At 34.6% G+C, this 25413-nt stretch overlaps 1 protein-coding gene across 6 annotated transcripts in view; it reads right to left on the minus strand.

Moving 5' to 3' along the window:
* The window catches only part of NRK (Nik related kinase), a 127958-nt gene that overhangs the window by 19212 nt on the left and 83333 nt on the right, over window positions 1-25413 (minus strand). For 5 of the 6 annotated variants that reach the window (XM_087860029.1, XM_087860028.1, XM_087860033.1 and 2 more), the window contains exons 11-22: window positions 24506-24681; window positions 22872-22935; window positions 21279-22449; window positions 18762-18869; window positions 15718-15785; window positions 13431-13525; window positions 10410-10507; window positions 9046-9410; window positions 7162-7498; window positions 3628-3814; window positions 3019-3174; window positions 3-146 (exon numbers count right to left, since the gene is read on the minus strand). In XM_087860029.1, coding sequence (XP_087716155.1) covers window positions 3-146; window positions 3019-3174; window positions 3628-3814; window positions 7162-7498; window positions 9046-9410; window positions 10410-10507; window positions 13431-13525; window positions 15718-15785; window positions 18762-18869; window positions 21279-22449; window positions 22872-22935; window positions 24506-24681 — 2969 coding nt within the window. The remainder of the gene's footprint in view (window positions 1-2; window positions 147-3018; window positions 3175-3627; window positions 3815-7161; window positions 7499-9045; window positions 9411-10409; window positions 10508-13430; window positions 13526-15717; window positions 15786-18761; window positions 18870-21278; window positions 22450-22871; window positions 22936-24505; window positions 24682-25413) is intronic. The other variant, XM_087860030.1, reaches the window with a different exon arrangement.

Raw genomic sequence — 25413 nt, forward strand, 5'->3', positions numbered from 1 at the left:
ACCAGAGATGGTAATCAGCAAATTGAGTGGCTCTACAACTTGAATCTGACGGAATGGTCTTCGCTTTATCAGTTTAGTGATGTCTGCCTTTCCACTTCTGTCCATCAGATACAGATTAGATCGGGTTCCCAACAGCAAATTCACTCCTGTTTGCATATAAAAAGAAAGGTTCTATATTAGGTCAGATTACATTTTTATAATTGAATTTATATTAGTACTTTTGCAATTCCAGTGTGCTGATCTATGCAAAGATAACATACTACTTTAGGCTGATGTTAACCTCATACTGTGTAACAGTGAACTCTCTACCAACAGAACAAATTTCTCTGAAATACATTAAAATGTAGAAGATAATACCTTCTGGCAATATTTCTACAGGCTGGTGTCTGGTGTGGCATCTCAAAAGGAGAACTTTACAAATATCTCACCACCCTTTAGCAGTGTCCCAAACTTTATAAAAATTAATCAATCCTTTTGAAAATTACCATTAAACCTAAAGGATGTCTAGTGCATACGAAGAATTCAATTCAGTTGATTCCTCATTCCTAATTATAAGGGTTTAATGCTTTTACAATAATTATATACAAATTGTTTTTAAATTGAGTGAGTCTCTGTTCATGCATATATTAAAAAAAAACTTACACTTCAAAATACCTATGAAAGTAGTTCCTACTTTTATGTACCTAAATTCCTATGCTCTCTTTGTCTGCTGGCTCTATTCAAATATAAACACTGTTAAAAGACTGAATGAGAGGACTGAAATAAAAGATTAAGCTAAATTAGAATACACTTCAAACCACCTTGGGAGTTTTCCCCCATAACCTGAGACATAGGAAAAAGCCAATTAATAAATGGAGAACACTTCAGTGTTTTCCTTCTGCTTGGAGACTATTTGTGTTTCAAGAATATAAGGAGAAAAGGCAAGTGTCTCTGCTTTCATTTTTCTATCCTGTCCTTTACCAGTTCTCTAAGTAATGGCCTGTGGCAAATTTAGGAATTCCATTTCCCCCCAAAGGGTAATCAGAGAGGGAGGGGAAAGTATAGTCTATTTTGACTGTAATCTTTTATTTTTCAAAATATAAAACCACAAGTTATAAAAATGAATTATCGGACATCAATTAGATCTCTGGGTAGTTGCCTGACTGAAATGATGATGAAGTAAACTCTGCTTTCTTGTTATCTGACACAATATATTAGCTTTGAGGGTAACATGTTTTTTTCTAAGTTATTCAATCCATATAACTACAATGTTTGCTACACTGCTCTATCTTTAATTTAAAATTCTGTCCCCTGTTCAAACATACATTAAGCAAAATCTATGAAATTGCCAATCAGAGGTTGGCATTTACTTTGAATTTCTCCCCTCCTTCCATTTATTTATTCTGTTTCATATATGATTCACACTGGGTTGAGGTAAAATATTGTCTGAGCCCTACCAATGTGTTTATAATTCTTCTAGAGCAAAGAATTGAAAAGTCTATCAAATTTAAGACATTATCAAAGGTCGTACAGATGGCTAATAGACATGAAAAGATATTCAACATCACTCATCATCAGGGAAATACAAATCAAAACTACAATGAGATACCACCTCACACCTGTCAGAGTGGCTAAAATTAGCAACACGGGAAATAACAGATGTTGGTGAGGATGAGGAGAAAGGGGACCCCTCTTACACTGTTGGTGGGAATACAAACCGGTGCAGCCACTCTGGAAAACAGTATGGAGGTTTCTTAAGAAGTTAAAAGTAGAACTACCCTATGATCCAGCAATGGCACTATTAGGTATTTACCCAAAGAATATAAAAACACTAATTTGAAGGGATACATGAACCCCGATGTTTACAGCAGCATTATCAACAATAGCTGAATTATGGATACAGCTCAAGTCTCCATTGACTGATGAATGGATAAAGAGGTGATATATATATACATATATATATGTATATATATATATATATAATATCTATATAATGGAATATTACTCAACCATCAAAAATAATGAAATCTTGCCATTTGCAGTGATGTGTTTGGAGCTAGAGAGTATTATGTTAAGTGAAATAATTCAGTCAGAGAAAGACAAATACTATATGATTTCGCTCATTTGTGAAATTTAAGAACCAAAACAGATGAACATAAGGGAAAGAAAAAAAAGAGAGGGAAGCAAACCATAAAAGAGACAAAACAAACTGAGGATTGCTTGAGGGGAGGTGGGAGCAGTCTGGGTTAAATGGGTGATGGGCATTAAGGAGGGCATTTGTTGTGATGAGCACTGGGTGTTATATATAAGTGATGAATCACTAAATTCTCTTCCTTTTTTTTAAAAAAGATTTTATTTATTTGAGAGAGACACAGAGAGAGCACGAGCGAGGGGGAGGAGCAGAGGGAGAGAGAGGAGCCAACTCCATGCTGAGCAGGGAGCAGGATGCAGGGCTCGATCTCAGGACCCTGGGATCATGACCTGAGCCGAAGGCAGACATCTAACTGACAGAATCACCCAGGTGCCCCTAAATTCTCTTCCTGAAAGTAATATTACACTATATGTTAACTAACTAGAATTTAAATAAAAACTTGAAACATTAAAAATGAGACATTATTGAGAGAACTTTCTCTACAAATCTACAAGATTATGCAAAAACAAGAACATACAGAAATATGTCTTATACTATCTCATTAGGTATTAAATGCTACATACTACCTTAAAGTAAAAATACTAAGCTCAAATTTTTAAATAATCATAACCTAGTCCAATTTTATGTTTTAGTATAGTCAATTCAAGTTAAAAAGAAAAACAATTAAAAGGGGAGGGAATGCCAATTCAAGCATCAAACTGCCCTGAGTTAAAATAAGTCAGTAAAAGAAAGGAACAAATTAGTTATTATAAATATATATTTTTTATTTGATAATGGTTTGGTAATAACAAGTGTTTTACATCTATGATTTTTCACAAGTTTGCCGCTTTGATAAAAAAAATATATTCTTTAAAAAATACAACTCAGTTTTAAGAAACCAAACTTACCCCACAAAGAACCACAGCAGATCTCAGAAGTGAATTCCTTTTCATACATGTGGATTAGTGGTTTTTTACATGCAGGAGATGCATATAGTGGGTTAACATTGACTTCAGAGGGTCGCTTAGGTGATTTCTCAGGTGCTTCCACTAATCCAGCATACACTGTGAGGAAGTAAGGGGAAGATATTCGGAGAAATGACTTGTGTATACACCATGTGTGCTTGAATGTTTCCGCAAATAAGACACAGCCTAGAAAAGTTTCTTTTCCTTTACTGCATTTTCTTTTTCCTGGAGGTATCATTGCAATAACTCCTAAACCATCAGAAAACACAAATCATGTTGGTTAAAATACATCTGAATATGAAAGTATTTCCAGTTACCATGATTAGATTGCAAAAGAAAATCCAGATGAGGGACACAATTAGTCAATTGTAGTTTAAATTCAGGTGCCATAAAGACTCAGTGAGGAGTATATTTTTTAAAGCATGTATCCATCTGAATTTATGTTAACTGAACATCAGAATGATTTCATTCTTTTCAGACCATGAACCAGTGGTCAAACTCTGTAAGTGTGAACAGACTGCAGCATTTGGAGATTATATTAAACACACTTACAGATGGCACTGGCAAAGTCAGCATTTGCAGCCCTCCCAGAACCATTGGGAGGAGATGAGTGGCTGGCAGAAAAACCTGATTGTGTTGATGCTTCTGATATGTCAATGCTGTCATTTTCGTCATCAGGTGCTGTTGGTGCAGCGACTGAAGCAATGGCATTTGAGGCCTCGCTTCTACCACTGGGCTCCTAAAAGACGATCGAAAATCAATTTGACTTTATTCAGGGATTAACTGTTAAAGAAATATAATATGCCTAGAGGTCATTTGAAAAAGCGAATGCAAAATTTGTAGCATCTATAATTCTGCAACCTTTTAAAATCCACATCTATCAGAAGAATTCAACAATGTTATCAGAAGAGAGAGAACCTATATTGAGACAACTGATGTCAGAGGAAAAATTCAAGGAGCTGAAAATCCCTAGCAGTATGATTTGGGACCTAATATTAGTGGAATTTTTATCATATACTAGCTATATTGCTGGTTATTTTATTTACATATTATTGCAAATCCTTAACAACAACCCAAAAAATAAGTGTAATTAACTCCATTTTACTTATAAGGAAACAAAAACTTAACAAAATTAAATAATTTATTCAAATCATAGAGATAATTTAGGGGAACCAGAGTTTGAAGCCAAAGTCTGATTCTAAAGCTTATGTTCAGCTATGCTATCCTAAACAGCCACTTGAAAAAATAAAAAAGCATCAGAGTTGGGGGTATTAATTTTACTTTGCCAAATGACAAAGCTTGTGATGGAAAATCAAGCAACATAAATTCAAGGGTGTGACCATGCCTCACTGAAAATCTAGTTGGCTTCCATTAACTTACGTAGAAGAAACTCAAGGATAAAATCCACAAAATGTGACAGAATTTATGTGGGATGCCATATCCTGTGGAAAAACATACCAACTGTTTTTGGTAAGCCTGTCTGTTGATAAGCATTTCTTTGCATCTAAACAGTGATTATTGGCATCAAAAGAGCTGTACTGCCCTGTCAAAGACTTGTTTTTATGACCTTTCCAACCACAAAAGTGTTGTATAGCAACATGTCCTTTCAAATTAAAATGAAAGGAATGCCTACTCACTGTGTAAATGTCAAAAACATTCCTTGCAATCATTGGAGATACCTGAGGGAGCTATGAAAAAGATGATGGGACATCCTGTTTTAATGTCTTTAATTAAGACAGGTAAGTAGGGAGGGAGGGAAAGAGAAAGAGAGAGACGGGGTTGGGGGGAGACTTTCCCAACTCATACTGCTATCCCATTGGAAACCAGGAAGTTTCCTTCCTTCATTGATTTCTTCCATAATTATTGCGTCTATCATAAACCAAGTCCGGGGTTGGGTCCTGGGATTGGGTGAGTGGGTAGAGAAAACTAATCAAGAATGGATTAAACATAGTTCCTGCCTTTTAAGAGATCACAATCTAGTATGACAGAAAAGCAAGTTAATAACCAAATACTATGTCACAAGTACTAAAATGAAACTATAGGCAAAATGCTTGCAAACACAGAAGGAGGGGTATATAATTCCATCTTGAAAAGTCAAAGATTTTATATGAGCTGGATCATGAGAATGACTAATAAACCAAGCAGAGAAGACATGAGGGGGCAGCCTTATAGACAGAGGGAACAGCTTGCACAGGGCACTAATTCATGAAGGAACATGGCATCTTGTAAGCCAGTTTGTGTGATAAGACAACAGGCTGGAAAAATGGAATGGTCTTTCCTCTGTCGGGAATCTCACCTGTGTTTTCAGATATCCAGATACTTCCTATTTGTCAAGAATTAGTTCAAATACTACACACTCCAGGAAATCTTCTCTGAGATCATTCCTATTGATCTAGCATTGGTGAAACTATTTGAGTATTTTTTTTATTATGTTCAGTTAGCCAACATATTTAGTTTTTGGTGTAGTGTTCAATGGTTCATTAGTTGCATATAATAACCAGTGCTCATCACCACACATGCCCTCCTTAATACCTACCACCCAGTTACCCCATCCCCCCACCCTCTTCTTTCTGTAACCCTCAGTTTGTTTCCTGGAGTCCAGAGTCTCTCATGGTTTGTCTCCCTCTCTGATTTCTTCCCATTCAGTTTTCCCTCCCTTCCCCTATGGTCCTCTATGCTATTCCTTTTGTTCCACATATGAGTGAAACCATATGATGATTGTCTTTCTCTGCTTGACTAATTTCACTTAGCATAATACCCTCCAGTTCCATCCGTGTTGATGCAAATGGTGGGTATTCATCCTTTCTGATGGCTGAGTAATATTCCATTGTATATATGAACCACATCTTCTTTATCCATTCATCTGTTGAAGGGCATCTCAGCTCCTTCCACAGTTTGGATATAAGGAAGATGTCAGAGATAGACTTCAGGGTAGCAATCATGAAGTCAATAGCTAGGCTTGAAAAAAGCATTAGTGACAATATAAAATCTCTGACAGAAATAAGATCTAATCAGGCCAAACTTAAAAATACTATGAATGAGATGCAGTCTACACTGGATACTATTTGAGAATTTTTTTGTAATTTTTTATTATGTTATGTTAGTTATCATACAGTACTTCATTAGTTTTTGATGTAGTGTTCAACCTATTTATAACGTCAGTAATGTTTTGTGAATGATAAATTCATTACCTAACACAATACATTACTTACATTTAAATTGTATGTGTTAATAGTTCCTCAAAAAGTTAAAATGGAATCTAACAATTCCACTCTAGCAATTCTACATCTAGGAATTCCACTCCTGGGTAGATAACCCAAATAATTGAAAACAGGCACTCCAACAACAGGTAATTATATACCAATATTTACAGCAGTGTTATTCATGATAGACAAAAGGTGAAAACAACCCAAGTGTCCAGCAACAGATGAATGGATAAACAAAATGTGACATATTCATAGAAAAGAATATTATTCAGTGTTAAAAAGGAAGAAAATTCTGATACATGCTACAACATGAATGAACCTTGAAAATATTATGCTAAGTGAAATAAGCCAGACACAAAAGGACAAATACTGTATGATCTGCTTATATAAGGTACTTGGACAGAAAGTAGAATAGAGGTTACTTGGGACTGGTAGGAGGGATAATAGGAAGTTAATTGTTTAATTGTTTAGGATGATGAAAAAGTTATAGAAATGAATAGTAATAATGGTTGTACAACATTGTGAATGTACTTAATGCCATTGAATCATACACTTGAAATAGTTAAGATGGAAAATTCTGTTATGTAAATTTTACCACAATGATAACTTCCCAGAAAAAAATTGTATGTGTTAAAAGACACTATCCCAAATGTGTGATCTGAGTAATAAAGGCAAACAAAAAATGCATTTTTGTCCCTGGGAGTAAATAGGAACCATCCAAATGAGAAGAAGTAAAGATCTACAGCTATATATTAAAATGTTTCAGGTTTTGGGATAGAAGTTAAAAACATGTTTGGAATGACTGAAACTGTGACATATCACATGAAAAAACAAATATACAAGGAGAGGAATTCATTCTCCTTTTCAAATGGTGTATTACCTCCTGTTGATATTCAAAGTCCTGGGATGTTGGTCTCTCCAATCCTTGACCATCTGTTTCTGAGCAATTTTCTCCTCCACTGGGTTCAAGGGCTCTACTTTCTTCATTGGTTCCACTGATTCCCTTACCTCCATTAACTTCCTTAACTCTTGTTCCATTGCCTACATTGGCTCCAAGTTCTTCATGGTCTCCAATGGCTGCACTGCCCCCACTGGCTACACTTTCTCCATGGCCTCTACTGACTCTCTGACTTCCATAGCTGCTACAGGTCTCTTCTCCACCATCACTTACATCTCTACCATCTTGCTTGCAGCTTCCATCTCTGCCACAGCTTGATCTGACAACAAGATTCAATTAATGATAGAAAGCCACTGAACACAAACACATTTGAAAGTCAGCAAATAAAACAGAATTAAGGTGTATCTGATACATACGTACTATCTCTAGGAATGTTTTTGCTCTACGTGAACACTACCAGTATGATATGGACAAGAAAAATATCCCTATATCTTGTCAATCTTAAATACTGAATTAACACCATAGCCACCACCAATTCCCTGACTGCACATGGATGGCAGATGGAAGAGAACTTGCATACTTTATTAGGAACATGTGTTAGGTTAGCAGCAAAAATATGTTTTGTTTTTGGGGGGGTTGCTTAAATAATAGACTACATGCATTAGCAACTTCACAGCCACAAAAATGATTAAGCCCATATTTTTGGCACAACTACAACATAATTGAATAATTGTTTTTGCAATATATTTAATTTCTGTTAATTTTAACATGTGCCTTGATTTTCTAATGTGTACTGACTACTTTGCTAAAGAATCCCATTGATTTTTCTATTACTACCACCAGGAAATTCAGTAATATAGATCTCCTTAAGCTAAGATAGTCATTTATTTAGTTGCTGAGAACACCAACCTTACCAAATGTCACAATGATTTTTTGCATAAAAGACAACATATCCAGGTACCTATGATAATCTTAAAAGCAAATTTATTTGATGATGGAATTCCTGGTAGATTTTTTTATTTGTCAAAAAAGAAAAAATGTTGAGTAATCTGTAGCCGGTTCTGCCATGTATATCCACCCAATAACATTTGAAAATTAACAAAACAATATATGGATTTCAATATTATAAAGCAAACAATTCTCTCATTGTTAATCATTTTCTACAAGTGTAAACATTTATTATATTAAGTAATCTTTTTGAGAACAGTTTGAATACAAACCATGAGCATATGTAAATAAGAACAGACTGGCCTGTTTAGAACAGGAGAAAGGAACTATATATATAGCAAACAACTGGTAGCATGCCAAAAATATCACTTCACTAAATATCACCACTTTTGGCAGCTGCTATGTAAGAAGATAAAATTGAATGAGTACTGAATTTAGTTATAACAGTTTGCAGAATTCCAAGAATAATGCTGTTAGTACATTTCAGCCTAAAATTATCAAGTGAAAATCAAGGTTGCAATTCATTTTTCTCAGCGAATTTGGAGATTTTGTTTGCAAATATCAGGGCTTCATCTTACAGTTATTAAGTAGCACACTATTTGTCACCTCGTTTCATATACTCACTGTGGTTTTAGAGGGTAAGATGATTCAGTAGCATTAATTTTAATAGAAATATCAACAATTGCAGTTATAAAGAACTTAATACTTGAATACAAATAAAATATAGTATACAAAAATGCAAAATTAAGTGTTTTGTATTAAAATAATTTAAAATCTATTATTGAAAATCAACCATTTAATAATATGCAAGTGCAATTCATTCACCCTCTTGGTAATAAAATTTGAAAGGAAAAGAAAGATGCAAATAGTTCTGAAATTCTAAAACTTTGGTAGTGCAAATAATATAGAAAAACCAACCTTGGCCAACAAGGAGCATCATCATGATTACTGTCTTTGTCATCGATAGCTTCATCATTGTCATTATCATTATGGTCTTCATCAACATCATTAGCCTGATCAACCTTGTTATCCAAGTCATCATTGCCATTGTCATGGTCATAGGTGTCCTCGTAAGCATCATTAGAATCATCATCACCAACATCAGTATCAGCACCAGTATCATAGAGTTCAACATAATCACCATCCTCCTCAGGTGGCTGAATGACAGGTGCAGGAATTAACCAATCATTCCGGAAGATTTCAGAGAGTGCATTATAGCCTACCCATTCATTTGTCAAGTAAACAGGGGGTGATATTTTTCCTACTTTAAATCCATCTGGAACCTGTGTGCACAAGAAAGGTTAATGTAGTCTCCAGTAGCCTTTCATTTTCTTCTAGATGGGAAAGTTTCCAAGCTGACAATATTTTAAAATATATTTTCAATTGAAATGAAGGTGTTTACTCACTAGATAAAGCAACATTTTTGTGAGGATGAGATGCCAAAACCCAAACTTTAGGCTATGATCAGTAATGGCCTTTCTGGCTCACACAGGGCAAAATTTACTCTTTTTTATTACCCTTACTTTTCGGCTGAGGAGTAGACATTTGATTTGGGTGATAGAGAGTAGAACAGCTTTGATGTTCTATAGAAGATACAGCTATTTTTTTCCTTTCATTTTATTCTGTGATATTAAGATTAACACATAGCTCTTAAAATTGATATGTTAATTTCCCTGCTCAGTTTTGTACATAGGTTGTCTTAAAGTAAGTCAAACACTTCCAAGAAACAAATTAATATAAATCAACCTTTAAGTATGGTAAGTTTATAAGCAACTTTTAGGCAATCTGAAAGAGATGTGTATGTGGTAGGGTAGGAAAAATTCCAAAAATAAAATGGAATGACCTGAAAGCACACTGTAAAAACAATTGAAAGAATGTTTATGCTTTCAGAGGGCATTTTATTTCTTCCCAAATGTTTATTTTTATGCATTGCCTTATTATCCAAGAAATTATATTAGACAAAAAGTGAACATCTACCTTCTACTCCTTGATTTGAGATTAGCTTCTACAAAGACTTTTTTATCACTCCGCTCTGAATATATTCTGATAAAAGAATGTGAATATAAAAATTTTATGATCAATTAAATGTTTCTCCATTTCAAACTTAATTTCTAGATTTCATATTCTGTATATTCACATAGCAATGGAAATATATCTTTGAAAGATTAATTAAAAAACTAAACACTTTGGTCTTTCCCTCAAGTGAAGATGAAAAAATGTAAGTCTAAAGATACTAAAAAAAAAAACAGATAAATATGTTAAAAGTTAAATTGGAAACTTACGTGGACATCAACCAGCAACTTCTGATCAATAGTGGAATAAGGCGGTGATGACTGGGACCTCCTCCCGGTCACAGGACTCTCTTCCTCAGAAGAAGATTCTGTGGAATGACAAAAAGACATTAGTAAGAGTTATGATTGCAGCCACTGCCTTCACTTTTATAGTGTACCAGTTCAATACCTTGGTATTTTCCTTGTAGCCCTTTTCCATTCAGGAAATATCACCTAATAAATTCTCATGGGGCCAGGATCCTAGATTCTGTTTGCAGGGGTAGTGACAGGCTCAAGGTTTGTTGTCTGTAGATCTACATGGCTTTTCTGTTTTCAATATTAAGTGTACACTTGCTAAATATTTCTATTTGTGTGAGAAGATTCAGTAAGACTGGTAGACAGTTTCATTTGAAAAATAATATGGGGGTACCTGGGTGGCTCAGTCATTAAGCATCTGCCTTTTGGCTCAGGTCACGATCCTGGGGTTCTGGGATCGAGCCCCACATCGGGCTCCCTGCTTAGTGAGGAGTCTGCTTCTCCCTTTCCCACTCCCCCTGCTTGTGTTCCCTCTCTCACTGTCTCTTTCTCTATCTCTGTCAAATAAATAAATAAAATCTTAAAAAAAAAGTATGTATCAAGAATAGGAAGGGCTAGGTGGTATCACTGGCCTCCCATATTAACCAGTAAAAAAAGAGCCCAGCAGTGCATTAGAAGATGATAGATTAGACAAAATTCTCAAGAGGACAGTTGACCCTGCAATCTTTTTTTTTTTGCTTATTAAAATTATGTTTTATTAATTTGAAAGCTTGAATAATACATTCATATGGATCAAAAATTAGAAAAAAAACACAAAACTATATGCCCCCTATATGACTCTGCAATCTTAATCCCCCAGTTTCCACTCAATGATATATCCTGAAGTATTTCAATACAGTTGAAAAGCAAACCATTGAAAAGAGACAAAACTTAACCCTTTTTATAAAGCCGGGAATCTTTCTATAGTGATATTGTGCACTAGAACTTTTTGCAGTAAGAGAAATGTTCTGTATCTGCACGTCTAATACAGTAGCCAATAGTCTCACATGGTTCGTGAACATTTGCAATATTGCCCGTGTGCCTGAGGGGTTAACATTTTAAGTTTAGTTTTAATTTGGCTAGTTGCTATCACAATGTGCAGCTTAATTCCATAGTGTAAATATTTCCATTTAAAATGCAAATTTAGGAGCCCCTGGTTGGCTCAGTTGGTAGAACATGCAACTCTTGATCTTGGGGTTGTGAGTTCAAGCCCCACATTGGGTGTAGAGATTACTTAAAAATTAAAAAACAATCTTTAAAAATGCAAATGTACCTGGATTAGAAGTGTGGATTTTTTTATATTAAGATTATGGTACAATAAATAACACCTGTGGTTAAAATTCAGTGATAGTATTTAGGCTCAAAAATCAGTAGATCTGGCTGAGTATACTTAGAAAAAGCTTCACCAAGGGGGCACTTATATCCCTGCTTATTTTTTTATGTGCTTGGATTTTAAGATAAATAGTTCTATCCCTTTTTTATTTGCAACTTTGCTCTATATATAGTCAAGGTATAGACCCTACAACTCCAAAAATCATGTATTTACAATATTGCTATCTTTTGAGTGTATTATCTGGAATACATCCTGCAATTTGTGTCCGCAACTTTTGGCATTGTACTTTTGCGGTTTATTATCTTTCTTCAGAAAACCATTTTTTCTCAAGTCCCTGTGTGTGTTGTTAGACTAAATAAGAAGTCTGGATGAGTGTTTGAGATTTTGAGGCAAATTTGTAGTATGGTGTTCTGGTTTCCTGCATAATAAATTATGTAATCTCATGGGAACTTCAAATGGTCTAGGTAGCACACACAATAAAATACTAGAATTTTAGAGCTGAAAAGAACCTCAGCTATTATCTACACAGAAGCTATCCCCTACTCACTCTCCTCCCAACCAATGTTCATGACTGCTTTGGGACCTAATCTAGAATTTCTTGATTTGGAAAAAGGCAGAATGAATAAACCTTAAATTTTTAGGTGTTTGCCCACTATTAGTAAAATTAGTCCTAGCCAAACCAGAAAGGTTCTGGGGAAAATATTCTTAAAGTTACTTTTGATTCAGGTTTATTTTATTTCTCATAAGATAAAATTTCTGCATGACAGGACTATTAAAGAATTCTACCATTATCTGAGTCTCCCAAGAAGAACGGGGTTTTTAAGTTCAGGTCTTCAAAATATTTGATTTTGGTAGAGTACACCTATATATCTTTTATATTATTGACATTTTAATAAAGTCTGTATTCTACATTTTTATAGATGACTTGAGAACTCAGTCAGGCATTTTGCCCTTGCTGAACTTATTTGGATTGCTTACAAGTACACAATGCCAGATTTTATAATCTAAGTCCTAACTTTTGGCTTTATTTCAGTATTTCAAAAATCTATAATTTATCTAAACTCTCAAAACACTTGTTTTGAAATTCATATCACAAATTGTGAAGTCATTTCCTATGATTTTATTACTTTTTCATGTATTTGAGTAAAAACATCAATTTGTAACATTTAGGTATGTTTATGAGATACTGTATATATTTTACTTTGGGGTGGTGAAATAAATAGATAAATAAAACACATGCCCACAACTACTCCATCTACTACTTCAATATTTTTAAGGATTGCCTATAAATTTTAGCCTGTTAGAAAGGCCTCTTCCAAGTTCCTTTTCCATATTTTTCACATATGGTACAGAGACCAAAGTTGGCACCCCCCACCTCCCTAGACACATTCCTAATTACCACACAACTTAAAGAAAAAAACTTTAGAAAAATTATTTTCCATTTCTCAAAGGTCACCACTGACCACCGAACTGCCAAATTCAATGGCCTCTTGGTCTTAATTCTATGTGGCTTCCCTAACACTTTTGATTCATTCCTTTTTGAAGTTCTTTCTTCACTTCTGCAATATAAACTGTTAAACATTAGCTCTGTGTTTTGACTGTTTAAAGTCTGTGCTTTGAATCACCTGATGCTGCTGGGCAATTTTGAGGATTTTGCGAACTCCTTTGTCTGATGTCAATGGGCTTCTGAGCTTGTTCCAAAACAGACTGCTGAGGAACACTAAATGAAAAGACAGAAAAGCATATGCCATGTCCTAATATTTATAAAGGGAATGTACAGCTCAAAATCAAGACCAACACAAACTTTTAGGTATATGGGTATATATCAAACTAAAAAGAAGTAGAGCTTAAGCAATATTTTCAAATTTCCATTTTTCCTCAAATGTGCTATTTTATCTAGAATGGAGAAACAATTTCCAAAATATAAATAAAATGTTTCCATATAGACTATGTTTCCTTCACATATCATATTTAATTTCTAAAAATTCAATAAACTTTCTTTAAGGTAATATTCAGACATTATTATATACCTAGTAACAGTGATAAACATTATAGTGTACATGAGGATTTTAATAAGATGAGAAGCTGTTACTGTTATGTCAGATATTCCACTATTATCATTCTGATTTGGAATTAGCATTTTTTAATGTCTTGTTCCTGATTTAGATAGATGGTTGGACATACAAATAGGATACTTTAGTTTTTAATATTCAAATTCAGGGAATATTTAGAAAGCTTTTTTGGACTGTTGCTGCTAAATTTTATGTCACTTTGTAATTTCTATATAGGAAGGGCTTTGGTTATTGATATAGGCTTAGAACAGACAAGAGTCTTTTCTATGACCCCAAATTTCAGGAAAAACTCAAGATAATATATTTGCTATTCATAAATTTAAAAATATTTTTATAATGGGAATAGCCAATTCTAGTTTGACAGTAATATTAATTTTTATGTATTGGATTTTATTAAAGATATATCCTATGATACCAAAAAGATATACAGAATTAAACTGGTTTCTCCCTTTGTGGTCAGAAGGACCATGACAACTTATTCACTGAATGCAGAGAAAGCAAAAGTTCCTAATCTTGCTTTCTAATTTTCCAAGACTTCTGCATACCTTAAATCTAAGGACATAAATATATGGGTTTTAAATAATAATGAGGTAGTAGTATACATACTACATACCATCAACTCTGTGCAATCTGTCCAGTATCTTGAATATAACAGACGCTCAATAAATATTTACTGAATGACTGAATGAATGAATATAGGCTAAGTTTTCTCCATTATAATCTGGAGTTGGAGGGGGTATGATTTTCAAGGAAAATCTACGGTAAAATTTAGCTTTCAGGGGCACCTGGATGGCATAGTCAGTTAAGCGTCCAACTCTTGGCTTTGGCCCAGGTTGTGATCTCAGGGTTGTGAGATCAAGCCTCATCAGGCTCTGCATTCAGCATGCAGTCTGCTTTAGATTCTCTCTCCCTCTCCCTCTGCCCCTCCTACTTGTGCTCTTTCTCTCTCTAAAATAAATAAAATCTTTTTTTAAAAGATTTTATTTATTTATTTGACCGAGAGACAGCCAGCGAGGGAGGGAACACAAGCAGGGGGAGTGGGAGAGGAAGAAGCAGGCTCCCAGCAGAGCAGGGAGCCCAATGTGGGGCTCAATCCCAGAACCCTGGGATCACACCCTGAGCCAAAGGCAGATGCTTAATGACTGTGTCACCCAGGCACCCCCATAAAATAAATAAATCTTTAAATAAATAAATAAACAAGTAAATAAATCTATTTAGCTTTCAAATATAACACTTTGCACATAACATCTAAAATATGAAATATGATCTTTGAAAATTACTGATGATCACCAATATTACAGAGATAAAAAATAGTTACCAGTACAAAATATCATTGATATAATACTGAGTTTTAGATTTATTTTTTCCCATAGGTCATTTCAAGCTTGCCCATTCCATGGCATTAGTTTCTGAAATTAGGAATTGTGTGTGTATTTTAACATGTAGTACATGTATATGATATTCATGATGTACTACATGGTAAAATGTATAATTGAAGTACATGATACACATGAAGTTTCACATCTTTTTATTATAAAGTACTAATTGAAAGCTGTCAAAGAATTCCTTGACATTTCTTTTAATAAATTGTGGATCTTATCAGCTATTTATTAAACTAAATGACACTGAGACTGCAGTATGTCCAGGTATGAAAGATCTAGTTAATGGGTTGCTGCAGTTAAGGTTTTAAGTACAGGCTGACAATATCATTAGTGATGATGTTTTTATTAATGTTTTAGTTTTGACTTTACATAAAACTTAGTGTCAAATATATATGCTGTAATTTTCCATGTGATAGTAAATAGTGAGTAATTTGAATATAAAAATCAGAGACACATACTTTGAAGAGAACTTGACACGGTGTGCACAATTCTGATTATAAGGCACTGAAGTAGATCTTTCTTGGACCTTAAAGACAATGCAATACTTTGGTGAAATTTTTTACCATAAATTCTTTTGAGTTATTAATTTATTGCAAAAATTCATTTCTTCATATAGAGATAGTTCACTAAAAATCCAACTTATAAATCTGATTTTCCTAACTAAATTGTATTTTCATAATTACTTATAACATTAGAACTGCTTAACCATATTTTTTTATGGTATGCTGAAATTTTAGTATAATAACATATTCTGGAGATTATATAACCAAACACTCTAATTTTATTTTTGAGGAATCTGTACCCCAGAGAGGAAAAATCTCTTTTTAAGAATTTTACATCCAGTTAAAGAATATCTATAATCAGAATGTAGGTCCCTCAACTGCTAACTTAATGCTCTATGTTTTCATATTACTTTTATATCAAGCCCAGATTTCTCATTCAGAATTTAAGCTCAAACTTCTCAACCACCTTTTTAAGTTAACTCTAGACTTTTAAAAGTTGTAACACACATACAACACACCAATTAAATCTCTCAAGTGTCAAAAGTGTCCCACCTTCAAGAAATTATGTTGTTTTCACTTTACAATTGGACTGTAATGTCATAATCAGTGTTCTAGTACTTTTTCCATTCTAAATGAATTACTTTGGTTTCTATTAGTTATTCATTCATCTAATATAGCAAAATATTTGAGAAAGAGCACATATAATAAGCCAACATCCATCAGTAGGGCAGATTTATTTTCTGTCAACATTAGTAGATAGGACCACGTAGTATTGTCTTGCCTCATTTAGTTTTATATCATCAGGTTTCTACTTAAAATAGTTTTTAGCTAACTAAAAAAAAAGGCTATTCTGACATTCAATAAGGCAGTCACAGTAGATTCTTTAGAAAGAAAAATTAAACGTGTTACATTTTTTTAAAATCTATTATTTTCATGCTGATAAAGTCACTCTATAGTTTTTAGAAACTACACTACCATTACTACACTATTTTCTATGTACTGACTTATCAAGGTTGTCTTTAAACTCTGACAGATGGGTAAGAAATGAGAAATGTTGTTAATTGTTCACATGTTTTGCTAATGAGCACTTCCAAATATAACCATATGTTTGGCAGTATGCACGATAAGCATCTGACTTTTTCCACATTTGATTCAGATACCTGGCATTGTATTGACCCAGTTTAGGCCTCTTGGTTTATGAAACTGATCTCAGAAAGTTAATTGACACTAGTAAACCAGAGACCAGGATTACACAGAAAAGATAAAGGCCAAAAATAAGAAAAGCTAATGTCTGATATGAATTGGCTGTATTTGGTCCAAAAAATGGGAAGATGATTAGTAAGAATAGCATATATAAGGCAAATGATGCATTCCAAGTCAATCAGGCACAACTCATTATATTTCCTGCTTAAAAACACACGCTTAAGGTAATAATCATTATTTGAGAGTAGGAATAAAGTCATAATTTAATAAGGCAGAGAGAGAGAGACATAAGGCCTCTTGTAATTAAATAATACAATACAGCTTATGTTCCTTCTGCCAGTGGTTAGTATTTATAAAGCAATACTCTGTTATTCACTTGAGAGGATTGTTAGTATCAGAAGTAACATATTTAAAAAGGAAAAATGTCCATGAAAGACATCATAGCGGACTACTCTGAAGCATCTAGAAGAAAGATATATAGTGAACTTGGGCCCTTGTGCAGATTAAGAACAACAATGAGACTCCTGACCCACTATTAGTAAGGCAAGAATTTCTGTTTTTCACCAGCAACCTGCTCATCCTTGGTGACCAAGAATTTTTAGATGGCTAGCTGTTAGGAATGCTGGCTATGATGATAATACCCTGTCCACGTGGGAATTGAAACTGCAACTTGGGCCTCACCAATACCCTATGCTAAATGCTTGTTAATATAGTCGTGAAAACAGAAGTCAACCTAGACATGTGGACTGACTTGATTATTCATATAAGTGTAAAAAAATAAACCACAGATTAAATGACCCAGACCCTGTCATAAACCACATAACAGAACAATCAAGGGAAAAGATATGTGTGATTGTGTTACAAGCTGAACTACACAAGGTTTTTATGGGGAATATTTTTACTTAAAAGAATGACTGACAATACAAACTATGATTATTCAACTTGGGTATTTGGCAGGCATTTTCTTTAAAATCAGTGAAGTCAGCCTGGCAAGTCAAGGGGGAAAATAACTGATTTTATTTGTTAGCAATGCTAAAATTGAGCTTTGAAGTGAAAATTAAAATTTTAAATTTATCATCTGTCACCACACACTTGACATCAATACTCAATCATTTTTCTGATGAAACTGGTGACATTAACAAATGCTATTTATTGACATTGTAGAATGAAATGTGTACATACTTGGAAAGATCTACATACACACTGAACCAATGTTTTCCAACTGACCAACGTATGAGAATACAAAATTGTACGTGAGCAAAACATCTATTCATAGCATACAATAGAACATTGGATTTTAATATTTCTGAATATGCAAAATTTCACTGATAGGGTTTTAAATTCCACTTCTGTAGTTTTGGTGTATTATCAAAGAATATCCACAATTACTTGAAAAAGCTATGAAAATCCTCCCTTCCCAACTACTTATATGTGAGAAGCCAGGTTTTACTCATATACTTCAACGTAAACATATGGCAACAAATTGAATGCAGAAGCAGATATGAGAATCCAGTTGTTTTCCATTAAATAAAACGGAAAATAGTTATTTTTTATTAAAAGTTTGTTTCTTATGTTGACATGTAATACTTTTATTTACTTTGAAATGAATGAATAAATATTTTAAAATTTTTATTTTAATTTCTAATTAGTTAAATATTGAATGACACCATCCACATAAACAATTTTTTGGGGTCTTCATTATTTAAGAGTATAAAGATACCCTGAGACCAAAAAGTTTAAGAACCACTGTTCTAGGCACTTATTAATGTCACAGCAACACATACTGAGAAACTTACCTCATTTCCTTTAGGATTTGGAACGTATGGTTGCAGTGGTTCTATTTGGACTTCAGCTTGAATTGAATGAAATACTTCATCATTGTCTGATGATTCATCTCCTTTGTCCTTTGAAACAAAAAAGGAAAATAAATATTTTAATTGTTAAAATGCAAATGGTAGGAGCAACTTTATCTTCACAATGTACAACTTTAAAGAATAATTTTCAAATATTAAAATTGATTTAAATCAGTAGATTCTAATAGTTTTTGGTTCTGGATTCCCTTTAGAATCTGAGGAGCATCTAACTGCATATAGACACACATGTCTGCATATATTTTCAGGGGGATCATTGACCACCTGCAGCTAATCTATTGGACCCAGGTTAAGAATATTTGATTAAAGCTTAACTCATAACCCCAAACTGTCACATTTAGTAGGCAGTTATAACTATGAAGTTTGGTCCTCCTGTGCAATGAAGATCTGTAATGCAGCAGTGCAAATATTTCTCACTAATTGAGCTCCAGGAGTTTAAGAAAGTTTTTGTTTTCATATTTAAGCCAATCAACATTATTTCTTCAACTCATACAGAGTAATGAAAATGAGTTTCCTTTCCTTTAGTTAATTGAATAATTCACATACATCTCTAAATACTAACAAATTTTTAGGCAATTCAAAAGATCTATGACTTTGAGTTAGTATAAATTATTTTTTTATATTTTCTTTAAAAATCACACATAAAATATGAATGCTTATACAAGATCCTAGGGTCATGGGATTGGTAACTATTATTTATTACTTTTTCTTCCATCTTATTTTTTTATTATTATGTTCAGTTAGCCACTAGCTTTTGATGTAATGTTCAATGATTCATTAGTTATGTATAACACCCAGTGCTCATCACAGCATGTGCCCTCCTCAATACACATCACCCTGTTACCCCCTTCCTCCCCCCACCTGCTCCCCTCTGAAGCCCTCAGATTGCCCCCCCCCCCCAAGTCCATAGTCTCTCATGGTTCATCTCCCTCTCTGATTTTCCCCCTTCAGATTTCCCTCCTTTCCCCTATGGTCCTCTGTGCTATTGCTTATGCTCCACATATGAGTGAAACCATATGATAATTGTCTTTCTCTGTTTGACTTATTTCACTTAGCATAATCCCCTCCAGTTCCATCCAAGTCGATGCAAATGGTGGGTATTCATCGATTTTAGAATGGCTTCTCACATGTATATTTAAAACACCGAATGACAATAAGCATGTGTCATGCTACCAATGCTATGAGTCTTGCAGGGCTGCATACAAGTCTTTTCCATAAATGCAAAACCCATTAAATTTAATTGTTACTAGTCCTCATTGAAATTAGTCACTAGCATTTTTAGATGCCTTAATTTCAGGCAAATATCCCTACTCTAGACTCATACTTTCACTTCTCTATATGGTTTCTTTCCCTTTCTATCTCCCCCTCTGTTGGGAGTAGACATCCATTTCCCCTTTTGGGCCTTTGCTCGTTGCTTTTACCTTTTCTCAAGTTAAATATGTTAGGGAAATAACATTTGTTTAATTGGCTCAATGAACAAGCCAAAAGACTCACTTATCCAGACATTCTGACAAGATACATTTGTAATTACTACATTAATTATTATTAGATAAATGAATGTTGATACCAGGGTTTAATTTAGGATTCCTTTATTTAAATGAATGCTGTGAAGTATTAGAAAACAAGTGCTCTCCTAATCCCATTGACCTCACTAATTCGTTTATAAAGCCCACAAACCCTTCGGTGTCAGATTAGATCTGCCTGATTGAATTCATTAACTCCAGCCAAATTATATTCACTTATATTAGAGAATTTGAAAGAATGAAGCTTTGACTATTCCAAAATAAGATAAAGATATTAACATTTTGCATGTCAAAAGAGTACAGAGATGAATTTAACTTGTGTCATGTTCTATGCAGAGACTTCATTGAGTAATTATGTAAAATGGTGGAAAATTAGTGAGACAAGACATACATATAGCAAATACAAAATGTTTTGGAAACTGCTTTTCTGTTTCATTTTACCCTTGATTTAAACATCCTGAAATTAAAAATTAAAAATTCACTTAAATAGAACAGTTCTGCATTCTATGGGAAGAAAGACAAATTAACTTAGAGGTTAGGGAACAAAACCAAAGTTATTTTATGTGTTTACTTTAATGACTTATATTTGAAATTTTGAACTATGACAGTAATTTTCAAAGATCCAAAATAGTAATTTTAAATGTCCTTATGTTGTCCCTTTATTGGTTAATAATTAAAGCTATATCTCTACAAAGACACTAAACAATTACCTGAATCATTCAAGCCAATTTTTCTTTTTCAAATTTAGTCATAATTATCTGAAAATGTTAAGACAATTTATTTGAAGTACAAATTATTTAATCTTCTCTGGGACACAAGGAATATTTATTTCATTTGGTCATAACATAAGGAAACATGAGCATGAACTAGCGCATTTTCTCTGCATATTTGATTCAGTAAAAATATCAGAAACCCTTACATTTGCAACTTGTCTCAAATCTTCCTCATGCTGATTAAAGATATCCTCCCATCTCCGCTGGCGCCTTCTTCGCCTGCAGGCTTCTAAATCTGAGAGCTCAAACTCTTCAGGTCTCCGTGATAACTTTGCCCGGAACCTCTTTGGTGATAGTCTTTTTGCCAAAGCCTGCCTTAAACTAGAAACTTTTGATTTTTTCTTCCGTGCCTGCTCTGGTTGAGAGTAAAACATGTTTGAAGACAGGTTTTCCATCAAGGTTTGCAGTGGACCAAGTGGCTTTGAGTTACGTGAGTTTGGTGCTCGAAGTAAGTCTCTTGATAGTCCCTCTATCAGCTCTTGAACTGAGCCAACTGCCTGTGGGGGCTCTAGCGCCCAGGCCTGTGCTTGAGGCGACCCTTCAGTTTGCCCCTCTACTGGAATGAGTACCTGAGTATCCAAATGTAGTGGCAACAGCACATGGTGGTTCTGTGACAATAGGGGCAGGAACACCTGGGCATGTACTCGTAATGACTCAGGTTCCTCTGACTCAGTCTCTGCCTGGGTGGGCTCAGCAGCCCGTTCCTGTACTTCTGGCTGTTCGGGTAACTGGTTCTGCTCCAGCTGCTGTTCAGGTACCTGGTTCTGCCTCTGCTGTTGTTCAGGGGCCTGACCCTGCCTTTGTTGTTGTTCAGGTAGCTGATCTTGCCCCTGAAATTCCTCTGGTACCTGGTCCAGATCCTGTGGCTCTTCTGCTGTCTGGGGCTGGGCCTGAGCCTGCTGCTCTTTTGGTACCTGGGCCTGTACCTGTAGAGGCCTAGGTGCCTTAACCTGAGCCTGTAGCGGCATGAGCATCCAGGCTGCCCTCCTTAGTCGTGGAGGTGCCTTAATCTGCATCTGTAGGGGCCTAGATGCCTTAGCCTTAACCTGAGCCTGTAGTGGCATAAACACCCGAGCTGCCCCTTGCAGTCTCTGAGGTGCCTGGGCTTGCCCCTGTAGAGGCCTAGGTGCATTGTCCTGAGCCTGTAGTGGCATGAACACCCTGGCTGCTCCCTGTAGATGCTGAAGTGCCTGGACCTGTGGCTCTTCTCGATCAGGTAACCACCTTGGCTGAGAGGGTTCTCCATGCAGAACTCTAAGTGGTCTGCATCTACTGCTGGTTGGCAGTCTCAGAAGCTCATGAGTACAAGAAGGTCCTCTAGAAATAAACATACAAATAATTGCTATATAGTAAGAATTGTCAGTGGAGTGAAGCCACTTGAGGGAAATGCTTTTATTTTTAAAAATGGTAATTTTGTGCAATAAAGATATTTTCAGTAAATCTTTTTTGAATCATTCCTGTAATATCTGAAATAGTCTTTGTATTATTAATATACTCAATATTAATTATCTAATAATCTACTTGATCATTCTATTGCCAGAAATTAAAGAATATTTGAGTAGTAATAACAATTTTTCCTCAACATTTCCATTTGAATATCTTTTGAAAATATAGAGAGAGCTGTTACTTGTTGTATCAGAAGGGATTAAGCTCTTCTGAGTCAAATGCCAACACTATAGAATCAACCATCTTACATAAACTGCTAACAACAAATTATATTTATAATTTATCTAACACACCTGAATCTTCTCATGGTGTATTGCTCCTTAATAGCTTCTTCTCTTTCAAAGATCAGAGGTATTCCTTTTTATAAAAGAGAAAAAATAACGAGAAAAATGAGCAGAGATTAGTGTAATCTACCTTAGTGAATTTTCACCCTTTAATGCTCAGGATGCCAAGTGAATTACAAGGAAAAGAGGGTAACCCTTCAAATCACACTTGGTTGGTAATATGGACAATATCCTAGTTCCTAGGCCCAGTTTTGCAGTGCAGTGAAGCTATTGCATACAGACTAATTTCTCTGGGCACAGGAAAGGAAAGTTAGCAATTTGGTAGCTGCAATTCTAAAGAGAAATAATTGAGAAAGACAAAGGGAGAAAGAAACAAGAAAAACTCTATAGATGGGTGTTGAACATGGCTTAAAGGTGTGTGATCTATATGTGAGGACTTTATGGCTTGGGCCTACCCTATCTTTGGTCCTTTCAATGAAGATCATTGAAAATGAAGATCAAGATCTTTGCTCTTTCCAATGAGAAGGTAAAAATCTAAATTCTGGATTTTACGCTTAACACATTCAACATGTTCAGCTTCTTTCATTTCAGCTATGCTCCACTGAAATATAGAAGTTTACAAACAAGAGTGTTCTTTTGAATTTTCTAAATAGAAGTGTTTAGGGCAACTGTATTTACATCGATGTAATTCCCACATAAATGTGACTTTTCCTGCAGGTAACATTTTGGAAGTCTTGCAACTCTGGAAATTAACAAATTCTCAAGTAGAAATGGTTCTTTCTGCCCCCATTTGAGACTAGCTGGTTTTTGTGATGCTGGTCCAATGAATTTTCACCTATGGTTAAATAAATTAATTTCTGCTGCTTCTCACTCCAAAATAGGATACATATAGTTATGTAGATGGAAGAAACTCTACTGCAGTCAATCCTGTAGCTATCCTGAGGATGACTACTATGTTTCCAGTTTCCCCTTTTCCACTATATCACCACTATCAACACTGCCTATGGTGCCCCAAATTAAATGTGGAATATGCCATACAATACAAAGTTAAAACTTCCTAAGTAGTTTAATCTGGATTTGATGAAAGTCCATCCTGCAATTTTTGGCATTAATATATAGAAACTAACTTTTAGTTGTATAAATTAGTCCTTTTAATTACTTCTTGTAGTTGGAGATTAGTGCATAAAACAAAGTATGGTACACAGAAATTACTTCAAGATTAAGTGAATAGATAATTACAAATCTATATATCTCACTGGAGTTAATTAAAATATCAACCAAAAAAGAACAGTAAGATATAGATTTTATTACCTTTTTATTTATTTTATCTTTTTAGTTAGGAACTTTCTTAAAATAAAATTGGCACATCACAAAATTCTTCTTGATGCTTTCAAGGTTTTTATAAATATGAAGACTTGCCAGTTGTAATTGGCAACAATTTATAATCATATATATACAGATGATCAGGTAAGAGATAATTAATTAACTGCATATGGCATATTAGTGGAAAGACTAAATTTGGAAGGCCTCAGAATCTTTACTTTCAATTTAATTCTTAAATATTATTTTTTCTGACAAAAATGAATAAACTCTGCTCTCATCTAAATATTCATTCCAGTAAATGAAAGTTGACATATTCCGACCTTTTTTCTGTCTCTTTTTAATGATTCCAGTAAGATGCTTCTTCAGTGACTCAACAACGTGTCCTTCATTTTTTATATTCCGAACAAAAGGGTGATGAAGCATGTTTGCAGAAGTAGGACGAAATAGGAAATTTTTTATCATGCACTTTTCCATGAAATTGTGGAACTTGCGAGACCTAAAAGAAATAAGTCAAAGGGATAAAAGAGCATTCACAGGCCTGCCATATCTTCTCCCACCCTCACACACATGCCACTCTGCAGGTCATATTTTTTGAGAGAGTTGCCTCTAGTTATAATTGTCTTTTCAATTGCCATATGTGCTGCAGCTTAACAATATACATTATACAACAATATCACTCATACCTCAGATGAGCCAGAGTCAATGGCATTTAAATAGTAGCAGAAACTTCAATGAGTTCAGAAGCGTGTACATGGTAAAAAGTCAAGTGGTGGGATGGCAATAGAATGGTTAATGGATATATGTAGAACACGTATGTAGATTGGTCAGCCCACAGAAGTCATACTTTGAAGTCTGAATGTTTCACTTGACTACAGGCATTTTGAACAACATAGTTGTAAATGTGATGATCCAAAAAAAGGTGTTAATAGCACCAGGACTAACTAATCTTATAAAATGGCCCATGAATACAGAAGAGTCCAGAAAGCCTGAATCTGTGGGAAGGGTTAAATTGAATCACAAGGAAAAATGTCAGCAATCAAGTCATAGCCACTACTTTCAGGAGGGCAAGCAATAAATACTAAGAATAAGCAAGAGCTTCTGACACTCAATCAAGAAGCTTCAGTATAAAGGGTTCCCAAGTTAGTTGTGCTATAACACCCTGGGAGAACAAATCCTCTTCTCTAAGTCAGTGGATGTTTAGTTTAAGGGGCTGAACAACTGAGCTGTG

This window comes from Ursus americanus, chromosome X (genome assembly GCF_024610735.1).
Source record: "Ursus americanus isolate L20-20 chromosome X, mUrsAme1.1.p, whole genome shotgun sequence".
NCBI classification, from domain to species: domain Eukaryota; kingdom Metazoa; phylum Chordata; class Mammalia; order Carnivora; family Ursidae; genus Ursus; species Ursus americanus.